The 14,639-nt window shown below is 37.2% G+C and overlaps 1 protein-coding gene across 4 annotated transcripts in view; it reads left to right on the forward strand.

Moving 5' to 3' along the window:
• Positions 1 to 14,639, forward strand: part of ATP2B2 (ATPase plasma membrane Ca2+ transporting 2) — a 180,197-nt gene that overhangs the window by 69,519 nt on the left and 96,039 nt on the right. For all 4 annotated transcript variants that reach the window (XM_026061170.1, XM_026061168.1, XM_026061169.1 and 1 more), the window contains exons 3-4: positions 8,805 to 9,062; positions 9,829 to 9,954. In XM_026061170.1, the coding sequence (XP_025916955.1) occupies positions 8,805 to 9,062; positions 9,829 to 9,954 (384 nt within the window). The remainder of the gene's footprint in view (positions 1 to 8,804; positions 9,063 to 9,828; positions 9,955 to 14,639) is intronic.

Raw genomic sequence — 14,639 nt, forward strand, 5'->3', positions numbered from 1 at the left:
TGGGCAATGGGATTGCAGATTATTGGCACTCTTCATAAAATTATGGACTGAAGAAGAGTTACTCTCTAGATGAGCAATCATTGCACATACTTTGCATGTGCAGCTCAGCATTCGGTTAAGGCTTGTACGACTGGGGTGTGAATGCCATTTCCATACGTCCAGGGTGAACGCAAAGAAACCTTCATCCTTACCCAGAAATTCCATTCTGGACATTGATGATGTGTACTGAAATAAAGTGTTACAACAGAAACAATTGGTTTTGACAAATGTAAATGCTTTTTACGTTTGATTTAAAATTTGTCAGTATCTCTGTAGACACAAATAATAATTAAAAAAGCAGGGTTTTTTTATGGAACAGTTACAGGTTATGCCAACAGACATATAAGCTGTGTATAAACTGCATCTGTACTAGAAAAGTTTATGGTTACAGTTATCTTGGCAAATCCTTCCTAGGGTAGCCAGAGCCCTGACAATCTGACCGGGCTGATAGTCTTTACTTCTCTCAGTTAACCTTTACGTAATTAATTACTTACAGAGTTTGAGATTATTTTGCATCATTATTTTGTCTTTTTCAAAAAAGTTTTTACTGTCTCATTCATTTAGCAATTCATTTTTATGTTTATTATTGTAGAATAAGTATTTCTGATAATTTGTGAAAACATTTATTTTGCAAATTCTAGCTGTATTGCACTGCAAACATATTTACTGAAAACATAATTATGTGAAATTAATTGCTCTTTTATGACTGCTTGGATGAAAATATATTGTATTGGTTGTTTTATAATATGTTTATCCTAGTTTTTACCTTATTCTAAAATGCTCACAAATGGCCTACTTCTAGATAAGTCAAGACTGCGCTAAAATTTTATTCAGTAGATATTTTCTTCTGAAACTTCCTGATTACAAACTTCTTGATTCTTAACCTCCCAGTTTTCTAGCTGGATATAAAGTCTGGCTGACTGGCTGTTTTCTGAGTCTCTATCCCCCACTTCCCTGGGGACCATCGTCTTTTGGATGGAATAGAATCTGTGAGGTTCTGCTCATCCAATATTGAATTTGAAAATCTGAAAATACAGATCTAGAAATATCATACATTATTAGGTATCTCTGTAAGAAGCAACGAGAAGGAAAAAATAGGTTCATGCACAAAATCTCAAAGTCAGCAAGGAAAACCCGATTTAAGTATCACTCTCTGCCAAGAACTGGTAACTTTAAAGAAAATATGGGAAGGATGCTATATGCATTGTGAGCTGGAAAAAAAAATATGTGCATCACTGCCAAAATACAGATGGGATGAGATGGAACATCAGTTGTCAGGCTATGTCATTTGTCCAAAGAATGTTTTGACTCTGGTTTTGCTCAACTATTTCAAATTTATTTGTTCGATATTGTTCACAAGCACAAAGTATGCTTAGGGAGCAAATTCATTACTGGATGTCAGCAATAGTGATTGATAACATAAGTTTAAGACTTGAGCTGGCTTCAGTAAGAACACATTAAGAACTTGTAAAGTGCAAAACACGCAACAATTGTGTCATATGGGACCGGCAAATGAAATACTTGTTTCATAATGTAAAGTGACCTACATCTGGATCCTACAAATCTGTGCTGGGCAGCAAAAAATTAAGTCCCATAGATGCCTTCTCTTCATTAGAGATGTGTAAATTGTGGACCAAATTGGGCTGCTTTTAGATATCGTTAATTAGATAGTGTTCCAAGTCGCCAAACACTGCGCACTTCTTAGCTCTTGAGTGGGGACGTGAAGTAATGAGATGTAGAGCTCTGGGATGAAATATCAGATCTTCTCACCTGTTTCCCAGGGGTATACTCCAAAAGTAGCAAGTGAAACTCTGTTAGGACGTGACCTTGCAAAGCCTCTTTCAGTACTGGCACTTGAGCTCATATGAATAAACACAGAGGGCAACTTCCCTGGTCTGACTATCATACTTGAACACGTTGTTTTACCTATCAAATATTTGACCGTATTTTCCAGCCTTTTTCCAGTGCTGAGGAATGTACCATACAACTCTGGTTTCGGTTGTCGAGGATTTCCCCTGCTACCCCCAAGAACAGGGTTCCAGATGACGATTGCCGTGTGGACCTTGCTTGCTAAGCGGCAGCGTAAGGAAAGGGAACCGAGTGTGACGCAGGAGTAAGTGCCCGGCCCGGCTCTCCTGCGTTGCCTTTGGTGAGGTTAAACCCCGTCCTCTTGACTGGTGCCCCCAAAAGCTGTTCTCCTGCAGGTGCCGGTCTGAAGAAGCCTGCTCTCCTGGGCTTGCGTGGATATTTTAGTCGGCATTTCTCTGCTCACCAATGGTTGTGGTGAGGCTGAGGACGTGTGTATGTGCTTGCAGTGCTGTTTCCTTGAACGAAAATGTCGAAATAGGTGTAAATATTTAATATTGAACTCTGAAGTTGAAGGTTACGTAACTGGCATTCGGGGACAGTATCTTCTTTCAGCCGCAGCGGAGGTCTTGTGTAACCAGCTGAAGCACCGCAAAGTGGGCAAGTCTAATAGCGTTTTCAAGTAAGTGTTCTGAAATCACGCTTGCTGCCTACGCGAGCATCAGAAACCTTACACCTGTGTTGTAGAAACACCTCATTGTAGGAAATCCCTTCTGCTCAACCGCTCACAGCGACCAGCGTGTTTCTGGAAAACGCACTCGACTTGCTACACGTGGCTAGAAAATATTTTTTGTGGTTGAAGGAGTCCTTGAAAAGCAGGGGCGGAGGAGAGGAAGCCCTTCGGGCCGGAAGCTCAGGTCAGGCAGTGGCTCCCGAGGGCCGGCTGGGCTCCTGCCCACGCGGAAGGGCCTCGGCGCCTGCCTGCGCCGTCCCGCAAAGCGGTTCAGGAACAGGCAGTCTCGCTTCGCACTAATTTAATGGCAAACGATAAGTTGCAAAAAGGAATTTTTCACATAAACATTGCAGTATCTTTTGCAACTTATAGATCTTGATAAGGAAGGGAGTTTATGATCTTTATTACATAATTTTTTGGTTATTGTTCTTATTCCTACCCAGATGAATACATTTGACGAAATAAGTAACACCGCTTGTGATGTTAGTAACAAGAATCCAGCTCTATTAATAAAAAGCTGTAACTGAGAGCAGCTCAATTGGCTTTAATGGTATCAATGCTGGAGTTGCAGCTAAGGAAAAATGACTTTACAGAAAGCTATTAAATAAAAAGTTTTAAGCGCAGGAACTCTTGTCTTTCTGATGACAAAAACAGTTTGACTGACTAAAAAAATTGCTTCTGGGGGCGTTATGAGATTTTCCTAGGGAATTTAAATGCCACGAGGTATTCTCAGCTTAAAAATAGAAATGTGTAGGTTGAAATGAGTAGCTGAGAGGTATGCACTGTAGGTTGGGACTTAGGGATACAGATGTTCTGATTTTTTTTTTTTATAAGTATACTTTCTCTGATTTAAAAATTACCATGGTCCAGCTTAAGGTGATATGGTTTTTAATTACAATTACTATCCCAGTCAAGCAGCTGTAGAAAATCTCTTCATATCTATGATGATATTTAAAAGATATATGAGATAAAAAAAATATAAATAAGATATAAAGGATATAAGATATATAAAAAGATATTCTTTTTAGCCGCACAGTGCTTATACATCTCTTTCTGTATTTGCCCTGGTTTGACTGATATTATGAGGAACATGTGTGTTGAAGTGGTGTCTGTGAACTTGAAAGCAGTCCAGCTTCCAACTGCAAATGATCTGGCAACTCTCAGATGCTGCTCCCTCACAAATAGGGGCATTTTCCTCCTCCCTTCCCACTTCGTGGCTTTCACCACATTCAAAGGAGGATTAATATCATCAGCCAAGGTAATCTTTCCCTGTCAGTACCAGTGAAATTCCTTGCTTACCATCTTATCCGTGCATTTTAATCTGCTCTGATAAGCTTTCCCAGCCTTTCTCACTTTCCGCTTATGACAAACGTATATGATATTTATGATAACGTCTTTTCCATCATACAACTGCCTTCCCATGTGCCATGTCTCCATTTTCCTTTCCTATTTTTTCTTCCAAAAATCTTACATATAGTTAAAATGTTGCCAGTGCAGAGAAGGCTTCTCAGGCTAGTTTTGAAATGAGTGGCACTGAAGCGCGTGCCTGGAAGGGCTCGCGCACCGACTCACTGCCCAGGTGAGTTCAGCTTCACCGTTCAGCTTCCCAGGTTCTCGGGCACGTTTTGTAGCCCACAGCTCTTGCTCCCAGGTTGCTGGCAGAGATGTGTCCAGGTTTAGCCGATGAGATTAAAACCCAGGGTGGTGTGATTTTGGATATACTGCTTATGTATGTTGGTTTCAGTTACTCTCCTATTTTTTCCTGAACCCTCTTTACCCTTGATGTATGTCTTTTCCCTTCATCTCCTTTCTGTAGAACCGTCTTTCAACAGTCTTTGCTGACCTATTTCTGGTCAAATTTTAAGCTTTTAAAATTCTGTTTCCGCAATTTTTTGATGATGATCTTTTGAGATACTCTTTGGAGGACACATCCCGTTTTGTTTCTGAACGTTCTTTCAGCCCCTCTGTCAGGTCCTCCCACTCCTCAGTGGGTGGGAGGCTCACCTGTATTTTCTCGCACACTCTTTTTGGATAAGCTAAGCCACTGCTATGACTTCATCTGCTTTTTCTGTGCTAAAGAAGTTACAGCCCTTCACATTCCTGACTTGCAGTCAAGTCTGTATATTCTCAGTTTCAAACTAAGTATGCATTTTCTGTCTCATGAGGATGGGACTTTTGGGAACGCACGCACATATGGCATGTGTTCACAGTTAGGGTAGAAAATGTTTCTGTATTAAAAACTTGATCACTTTTTGAAAATGACTTCTCTGATGGATAGAACCTATGTTGAACAAATTTTAAATGACTATCTCACAATTCATCATCTTGGAATTAAAACATACTACATTCACATAATCTACAGGCATATTAAAAATACTTTCATGAGGCTTTTCCATCTCTGCCTTTCAGTAATAAAATCTCAAGTATTTTTTGCAGTAATGTCATGAACCAGGTACTACCTTTTGAAAGCCTAACAGCAATCTTAGATCTTAACACAATTTTTAAAGGTCATATGAACAATCCTTGTATACATTAGATACTTTAAACTACATTTTGCATGGTCTGCTGAGGCATATTATTTTTTCCTCTTTTGTTTGTCTTATTTATATTCCTTTTTTTTTTCCTCTTGTGTATAAAGTTGATACTATATTACTGTGTACTAGGGAAAAGAGAACAGACCATATAAGATGTATAGTATAGAAAGCATAAGTGTTTTTTTCTCCTATGAATCCATACATTTTCTTCCTATAAGTGCATATAGCTCTTTCTGTAATTTTGAGAAAACTGTGTGGTATAATGGCAGAGGAGAAAAAACAGAGAAGAATTTTTTCCTTAAGTATATGAAAAAGAATTCTACAAACATATAGCAATAGAGATTCAAATTTCCATTTTTTCTATTAAAAGGGAACGTTTATATTTATTTTCTGTTCAATATTTATATTTATTTTCTATTAAAATGGAAAAGATAAGTTTGAAACAAAACCACAACATAGTTCAATAAAACGTTTCTTGCCAGCTAGGTCATCTCTTGAAAGGCAGGTGGCTTTTTTTAATTTCACATGTTCCTTACACACCTGAAATTCTGCTTCCTCCTGATTTTGAAGGCAGGTGAATGGATTGGGCTGTACCTAAAACATACCGATAATGAGGTACTGGTTTTTTTCTGACAGCGAGGACCACCATTGACCTGACACCTGGGAGCTGAGGATTAAATTCCCTCATCAGCCTGAGCAGATAGGGATTAAAACAGGGCATGGTGGGCTGGTCGGGAGGCCAGGAGCAACTATAGCCACGAGCAGGCTTAGATTCCAGTTTGGGTCCGACCAACTTGACTGCGGTCCTCAACATCACGTGCTGAGCTCAGATCCACAGAGAGAGAGAGAAATTGAATTGGTGCCTCTCGTATCCGGGCTGACTATTTTAATCCTGAGTCACGCTGGATAAAAAGAGGGTGAGCTGTCCACTTCCTGCTCCTGTCGCCTCGAGGGGTCAGTCTGCCTCTTGGTGTTGTCACTTAACCTGGCCAACGGGCACCTTCGCCAGCAACACCTATTTATAGTGTTACAGAAGCCAGGCTGAATTTCAACCACAGAGGATATTAAAAGTAACTCAGCATCTCTTCCATCCATCTAAAACTCGTATTTTTGACCATGTCTATAACTTAATTTCCCTTCTAATGGTGCTCTCCCCCAAAATTTCTTTCCTCCCCTCAACATACCTTTCCTGCATTTGAGTTTAGCTTTGTTTGATTGAATGAACGGAAAATACATGAAGCGCATTTGAATCCCTGTGGTTTTCACTGGGTTATGGAGAATTTTCACAGCATTTTAAAAGTAAAATCATGAATCATTGTTCAATCCTGAAGCTTGTCAAATTTAGGGACACTTTCCAAGGACTTGACTTGAGCTCAGTCTGTTTTTTTCCAAATTTTCTCATTTTCTTACTGTTCAGCTGTAATATGAAGAATGAATTATGTTCTTTGTGCATTATCTATGAGTAAACACAGTTCCTTTCACCTTGATAATAACATCTTGTATCATTTACATGCTATGTTAGACTACTTTTTGTGGTTATTTGAACATATTAGGAATGGTATTGTTTATATCAACATAGAAATCGGTCCATTCTGATAACACATGCATACATCATTAATTCCATTGCTCAAGTCAAGCGGTGTTTTTATTTTTGTCTATTTGTCAGAATGTATTTTTTATACTAAACTATTTTCACAGATAAGCTTTTTTTTCCTGAAGGGATCACAGAAATCCTGTTCTCCAAGCCAATCGAAATACCATGTGTTAATGCTAGGTTAGCATGCACTGCCGAGCTGTCATCCGACTGACCTAGTAATTCTTTGGAATAATTGCAATGACTTTATCAAAACTGATAGCTTTCTGCTGTGGTTAGAGGATATTTTACTCAGCTAACAATAAAATTAGTCTACATATATGTCCAGAGGCATAATGGGATTTTTATGATGGTTTGTCTCTTTCAAAGGGTTGATTTTTCAGGTATGCTGGTATAGTTCAGATTAAAAACTGAGGCTGTGTTTTTTTGTGAGAAGTGGGAAAGGAGGTATGCTGGGTAAAATGAATAGGATATTCGTGATACTTAATTCTAGATCATATCTAATGCAATATGAATAGTGAGTTTTTTTCTTTTATTTGCCCGAACAGAATTAGGTGCTCTGGGAAACATCTTAATCCAAACAAGGCAAAAGTGAAGCTCCTGGTCTGGAAAAGAGATCTAAAATCAAGCATTTAAGATGATTTAAAGGTTAAACAGGCAAAGTTCAATAGTCTTTCTAGAAAGTAACTTTCTGCAGTGGAACAAATTGTACCTGTGTTTTGTAGATTGCATTGCTACTGATTTTAAGCAACTTAAGATACTGAACCTACAAAAGGTTGCTTAATTTCCTTCTTGGGTGCTACAAAAATGATTACTTTAGTACCAGTCTTGTACTACAGGTAAAAGCTCATGTGGTTCATGTGCGTTCTTGCTCGGAAAGTCCTTTTGCTTGGGAATGTACTTTGCCTTTCAATTAGGATAAGACTCAGTTTAAACTATAGAGGAAATTGGTAAAAACTCTGTTTATTTAAATTTTCCTTCCGTTCGCTTAGTGTGGGTCAGTCTTTAATACGTTTTTCTTTTTTTGACTTTTGGTAACTTTGTTACTCTTTCTATGCAAGAGCAGTCACTTGGCTGGTTAATGAGTTATGATGCTTATGTTGCAAGGAAATCTTTGTGGTTTAAAAGTAGAAATCAAATTACTTGTTAATTCCCTCTATTATGTGACAAGTGATGAATATTCCAAAATTAGACTTTAGTCATAAAGGGAAGCAACACAGTTGCTAAGTTGCTAAATGCCCTAATACCTGGATAAGACAGGAAGCTGATGCCAGGTGCCTACATAGGCTATTTCTTCATGAAAAAATAAACATTTAGATCTTAGATCTTTAGATAACTAAGATTTAGAATGATTTTTTTAAATACTATGGTAGTTGTGATAAAAATTATGTACCTGTTTTTATATAAGCATGTATCTATATCTATATTTCTTTGTGAGGAAGTTACTGACTGTAATATGTTCATTATTAGTTATTTATTAGGTTGCTGATTAGTTCCTATTAGGCAGTCCTCAGAAATTTAGATATTTCAATGTTATAAATTATCACCACTGTTTCTCATATTTCTAAAGTGGAAACTCACTAATCAGTTAAGTCATAAACATATAAATTCTATTTGGATAGTTACATATATCATGTATTTTGTTGTTTTACTAATCTTCCACCTAAATAATCCTAAACTCAATTTAATCCTATTGCGTTCTGTTACTCATTGTTTTAGTTCTTGTTGCCACTCCTTAGTAAGTCTTTAGTATTTTTGGAAATGCTTGCTGGCTCAGGGGAAGCTGTCAAGCCTTCTATGAAATAAAAAAATCCGTGCCGCCTTTTCCTGTTTGTTTAGTTTGGGTTTACTCAGGATAATTTTTTCAGTAGAAAAAATAGAAGACCTAAACTTCCTATTGAAATTTTTTCCATATCCTTTTCCTCAGACATCTTTATTTCTACTTTATTTTCCATTCTATCCTGTTTTGTGTAGCAGGTGGTACTTTGAAGAGCAATTCTATTCCTTCACCTTGTCATTTCACAGCAAGTTTTTTTTTCTTTTTCTTGATAAGTCTAATCTGTGCTTGACTGAACGATTCCTCATGCCGTTTTTGCAGGATGTGGTACTGCGGCAGGAGGAGCTGAGGATGAAGGTGAGGCTGAAGCTGGCTGGATTGAAGGTGCTGCCATCCTGCTCTCTGTTATTTGTGTCGTACTCGTCACTGCCTTTAATGACTGGAGCAAGGAGAAGCAGTTTCGTGGACTTCAAAGCCGTATTGAGCAGGAACAGAAGTTTACTGTTGTCCGAGGTGGACAGGTTATCCAGATCCCAGTGGCAGAGATAGTAGTTGGTGACATTGCACAGGTGAAATATGGTAAGTTTTGTCAAGTAGGCATCTACTTTTTTGAACTTCATTTACTTCTCTTCTTCCCTCATTCCCCTGTTGAACGAGATAAAGTATGTTTGGGACTCACTTCTCAGTCCGTGATTCAAAACATAAAGAATTATGTGGTGGTGTTATTGTCCGTAGTAGCATAATTCCTACCTTTTGCTGTTAGGGCAAAAGAAAAGCTTGATCTAAGATACTTGCTCTAAAATTGCATTTTGGTAGCCTTATTTTTGTAATCTTCACTACCTTTCACTGACAAGAGCTGTAATCCTCTTTCATGGAGGATTTCAATATTTGGCATGCTTGGTTTCTTTTCAGTTAGGAATAAAAGGAATTATTTTTAAATGCTCTGTGAAAGGGAATTGTGCCCCCATGCTCGCTCTGCTTGGGAGGCTGCTCCGGTGCTATGAATCCTGCAAGTTCTCCCCAAACGGGGCATTTCTAGTGACTGGATGCTTTATGGTTAAGTTCACCATATGTGAACTGTGATGATTATCATATCTGATACTGCGATAGCGTTAGGCAAAAAATATTTGCAATACACAGGCCCTTCCCTTATAGGTTTGTGAGAAAAATCGGGGTAATATGGACTAATGTGGATAATATGGCTAATATGACCTAATGCGGTAGCTGTTCCTCCACCTTTGCTTTCATTTTACATTTTAATGTAATTGTTGTTTTATAATAAAAATCATTATGCAGTTCTAAAAGCAATCTTACTAAGCCACTATTACCATGTTCTTACCGAAAGGTGATCTCCTACCTGCCGATGGGATCTTTATTCAAGGAAATGATCTTAAAATTGATGAAAGTTCTTTAACTGGAGAGTCAGACCAAGTCCGCAAATCTGTTGACAAAGACCCAATGCTACTGTCAGGTAAATCTGCCTGGATTCTTGCTGAGTTCATCTTATGCACTGCTTTGTTCATGCTGTTTTCTCACCACATCATCGAGTTTTGGTAATCTAGATATACCTGATCTTTTGAACACTGGCCTTGGATATTTTTCATACAATTGACATGCTTTTGGTTTTTTGATTTTGTGCAATTATTTCTGATCATAACATTTATTTTAGAAAGTGAAAAATAACGAGACGTTCTTAGAGGAAAAGAAAAGCATCATTCTAGGAAATAACAATTATTTTAATTTATTACATACAAGGTTTAATTTAACCATTAATTTTTAATGCCTTTTAAAGCATTCTTAAACACTTTTCTCTGCATTTACTAGAAAAAGAAACAGTAAATGTGTTAGAAGGAAATGAATAAACTAAAATATTGTGGATTTGACTTATGTTCAATAATTGTCAAGATAAATTCAAGTTATTCATAATATTTGCATTTTGTAGTATTCTACACAGTAAATCAGTTACAAAGAAAATGCAGTTTCTAAATACGTTGACTGTCAATAGACTTCATCTGGGATGTGATCTCAAAATGACAGGCTGCTGATCTCATAATGTCGTATATCCTAAAACAGTCATTTTAAAAAAAGAAATTGAACTTTTTATTCATGAAAAGGGTTCTCTTTCCTGTCTGGTCATGAGTCATCCTAACTAGGATATTTATGTTGCAAAACAGCAAGTAGGTACTCATTCCCTCAAACGTCCTTCACTGCCCACCTCCCCGTACACACGCTGTTTTATCCCAAGCAACAGCTGTTGGGAGGTGCTCTTGTTCAGAACAGGTAAGTAGTGATTGATAAGGAGTTGTGAAAAGATTTATTAAATCAACAGTGCAACTGCTGTCCAAATCAGATAGTTTATTGACTATGAGACTGTGCACGCTTATTTATTCTGTGAATTGTGCGATTGTGGTCTGGAAAAAAACAACATCGTGTTTCAGTCAAGAGGTGGCTGCATTAACTTAAGATGCAGAAATTGCTAATACTATTTGTAGAATTGGCATTGCTACAGACTAAGTATTACAAAAGACCATGTTAATCGTTATTAACTTTACCAAGCTTCTGCCTGAAACCATGTGTTTTAAAAGGATTTTTTTCAAGTAACTCAAAAAATGACCACAACTTCTGAGAATAAAACAGCAAAAGAAATTCTTTTGCTCTTTTTGGAAAAAAAAAAATTCCTTCTGCCTCTTTCAAAATATTTGATTTTTTAAATGCTTTGGCTGTAAAGTCCCTGCCAGGTGTATGCCTTTTGCTGTTCATGTTGTAAAAACCCAAGTTTTGCCAAGTTAAAAGGCCCTGAAAAATGTGTTTGCACATGTTCAGTAGAGGCTAATAAAGATTAGCTGAGATAGCTACAAACTCTGCAGGCTGCACCTGGGCTAGGAACGTTCAGTTTAGGGCTATGTGTTTGCAGGTAGCAAAGTCACAGAAACTGTAAGCAGCTTGGGAGAGTGCCACGCTCCAGTTCTTTGTATTCCTCCGGCTCCCCGATACATTCTAAGGTGATTTAGTTTTAGGAAAGTGTACTGACTTACCTGAGTAGTCTATAAAACTACTCTTGTTTCTGCTAGGTTTATAATAATTTGATCTATCCTAGAAGTGCAGATAACTAATTTTGATGCAGGATAAAGAATTTTTTTGGAGCTGCTTTGCCATGTGCGAATGGGAAGGCCTGCAGTGGTATTTTGAGGAAGTGTAGCTTGTTGTTGCTGTTCCTAACAAGAGGTTTAATCCATTGCTATCCTTTATTTGCTGTATTTTGTGCATGTGCTTTTCCATTTCTTTTCTCTTAGTTAATAATTGTTCTGTTTTGTAAATGTAACTTTATCAGGAGACATAAAATTGTCTATATTAATGTAATTTTTAAGTTTTGTAAGTTTTAATTATATTTTATTATAGAAGCTTCTATCATGAAGTACCATAAATTTTTATCAATTAAAATATCTCATCATTGAATTCTCAAGGTTGTCCAATTATGAAGTTTCCATTGGTTCATGTACTCCCACATATACCTGAAATGAATTAGATCTTTTTGGATGCCCATAGATTTCAGTGGTGACTGTATGAAAACAAAAAGATATTGCCCTGAAAAGCATGGTGGCAAGAGAAAAGGAAAATAATCAAGTTAGGAGAAAAGATAAGATGTTTTCCTCCTGCTGTGCAAAACTCAAATACCTATGGTAGAGAGAAGTCTGTCTTTATGGTTTTATTACACTGTTAAATCAAGTTTAAACTCTTTATGTTTCCCTACTATTGTGTAATCTCCATTTTAATTACAAAAAAAGGGTAAGAATTCATGTGCTATTTTAGCAGGTGCTGCACACACCTTTGTAATTGCTCCATTCTTTTCTAATTTAGTGTGTTAATTTAGCTGTGTTAGAAGACCCCTGAACTCTGTTTACTCATTGGGAGATTTGGTGATTTGAGATTCTAGCATGCAAAAAACTTCTTTCTTCTAGAGGTGCAGTTTAGTCTCATGATGCTGGAACTGATGTGCCCACTGGAAATTGTCACGAGTCCGAAATCAAAAAAAGTTGAACACCACTGTAGTGTATTTGTTCCACGTTGAGTTTGACCTGTTTAAAAACTGAGTTGCTTTGGGGTGTTAGTCTAGACATATGTTTTAAAGAAACTTGTTTAAACAGAAAAAATATTCTGCAGATAGGTCTTAAACTTTCCTCTTTGCACCTGGAGACACCAGTAAGTTGTGCTGAAGCTTTTGGAGTTCAGCCGCAGATGGTCGGGCCGATGCCTGGCAGCGTCCTTCCTTAATCGCCTGCGGGAAATGGAAACGCTGCTTCTGATTTGACAGAGGAATAGCTGAAAAAATGCAACAGCTGAACTGCAGTCGCAGTTTGTCATTTTTGAGTCTAAATTTGGTGAAAGATAAACACCCTGAATCAGGAAGTATTATTTACACTGTTGGCACCTGAAACAGCATTTTTAATATTCAGTCAGTTTCAGTGACATAAACTAAATGAGTTTCAGTGCTTATTGTCCTGTTTAATCATCAAGACAGTCATTTACTATACTTGAGAAGCAATTCTAAAAGTGCAAGTGCTGACTAAAACAGATGGTTCATTTCCATCTCTATATAGCCCATGTGTTACCACCTAGGAAGGCAAAAATGCAAATACAAACTCTGATATACCTGCAACCAAAATAAGCAGCATCTTTTCTATACTTCCACCGTATTACTGTGTAGAACATTTTATTTCTTTTAGGCTGTTAACAGAGGTTTTCTTGCATGGTGTATCATAGACCACTGTATCCAAAGGCATCAGCTTAAGCAACGCTGTGGGGATGTTGGATTTCTTTGCAATGAACATGGGTGTGTATCAACCACCAGCTGAAGACGGCTTGGGCTAACCCAACTGATTAGTATTCAGCGCTCTTCACTGAAGCTGATATGCCCTTTAAGCTTCATACAGGTCAAAGTTCAGAGAAATCCATGATTTCTAAATATGAAAGTTTTGAACATGAGTCTGGCCTCTGTATCAGACACAGAGAAGTGCTTTGGGCTACCACATACTGTAAAGGTAAAATACCTATCACTAAAACAAAACCTTACGAGACTCATTGTTTAAAACTTTTTTGCCAGGAGTTTAGATTAATTTGATTATGGTATGAAAGAGTTGCATAGAGTAACTCACCTAAGATAGTTCTCACCGAATTGAGACTGACAGAACATTACTTCATCCTCATTTAACTTTTATGAATGCTTTTTTTTAAACCAATGCACAGCAAGGATGCGAAACAAAGAAAAATCATTTCATTCAAGAACAAATAAATAAAATAAATCTGTTGATCACAGTGCTTTGTTAGGTTTTAGAAATAAAAAAGCAGCTTGTTTAAGGAATCAGGTCAGTTATTGCCTGGAGAAAAATCGCTCAGATTCTCTCTCAGTTCATTGCCAGTAAATATTCAAAGCTGGTCGTCTTGCAAAGCAGAAATTCTCACAACAGAGTGTCCAACTATTAATGTTTCAAATTATTTTGGATGTGCTGAAATTAGATGATTTTTGCTGGAAAACTCTTTTTTGCTTGTAGAGGATATTCTGATGATTATTTCACTTTATAGTAACTTCAGTTACCTCTTAAAAATTGCAGTGATTAAAATAGTTGCTTAGACCTGCAGATGGGGAGTTTTTGTTCACCACTAGTTTGGTGGAAGTAACAAAACAGGGCCAAACCCCCAAACTGGCATACTGGCTTATTCCATTTTTTTTCCAGCCCTATTTCCAATCTATTTGGCAAGTACTGTTACTAGATTTTGGGGTTTCTGAGCAGTCTCATGTTCAGTTACATTTTTATCTTGAAAATGTACGTGCTGCATAGTTTCCTTGTCTTTCTAATCCATTTTTCCCTTTTCTTACTGAACTAGACTCCTTCATTATGTATCTTGGAATATTCATTACTTATCAACTTCAAATTAAATACTCAGCTTGTGAAAAAATATATTCTACTTGTATTGAAAAATTAGTTTTGAGAGGGAAAGAAGTCAATTGTTCCACATGAACATGAAATACATGTTTAGTGTACAGGTTAAGTGAAAAACATGCATTCATTCCATAATTCCATTTGTATAATGATAGCTGATCAAAGTCATAGAGCCCGTTTCTTTATTCAAGCTAATATAAATTAATTATACTGCTAT

The sequence above is a fragment of the Apteryx rowi genome, unplaced genomic scaffold (genome assembly GCF_003343035.1).
Source record: "Apteryx rowi isolate R43461 unplaced genomic scaffold, aptRow1 scaffold_177, whole genome shotgun sequence".
Taxonomy (NCBI): Eukaryota; Metazoa; Chordata; class Aves; order Apterygiformes; family Apterygidae; genus Apteryx; species Apteryx rowi.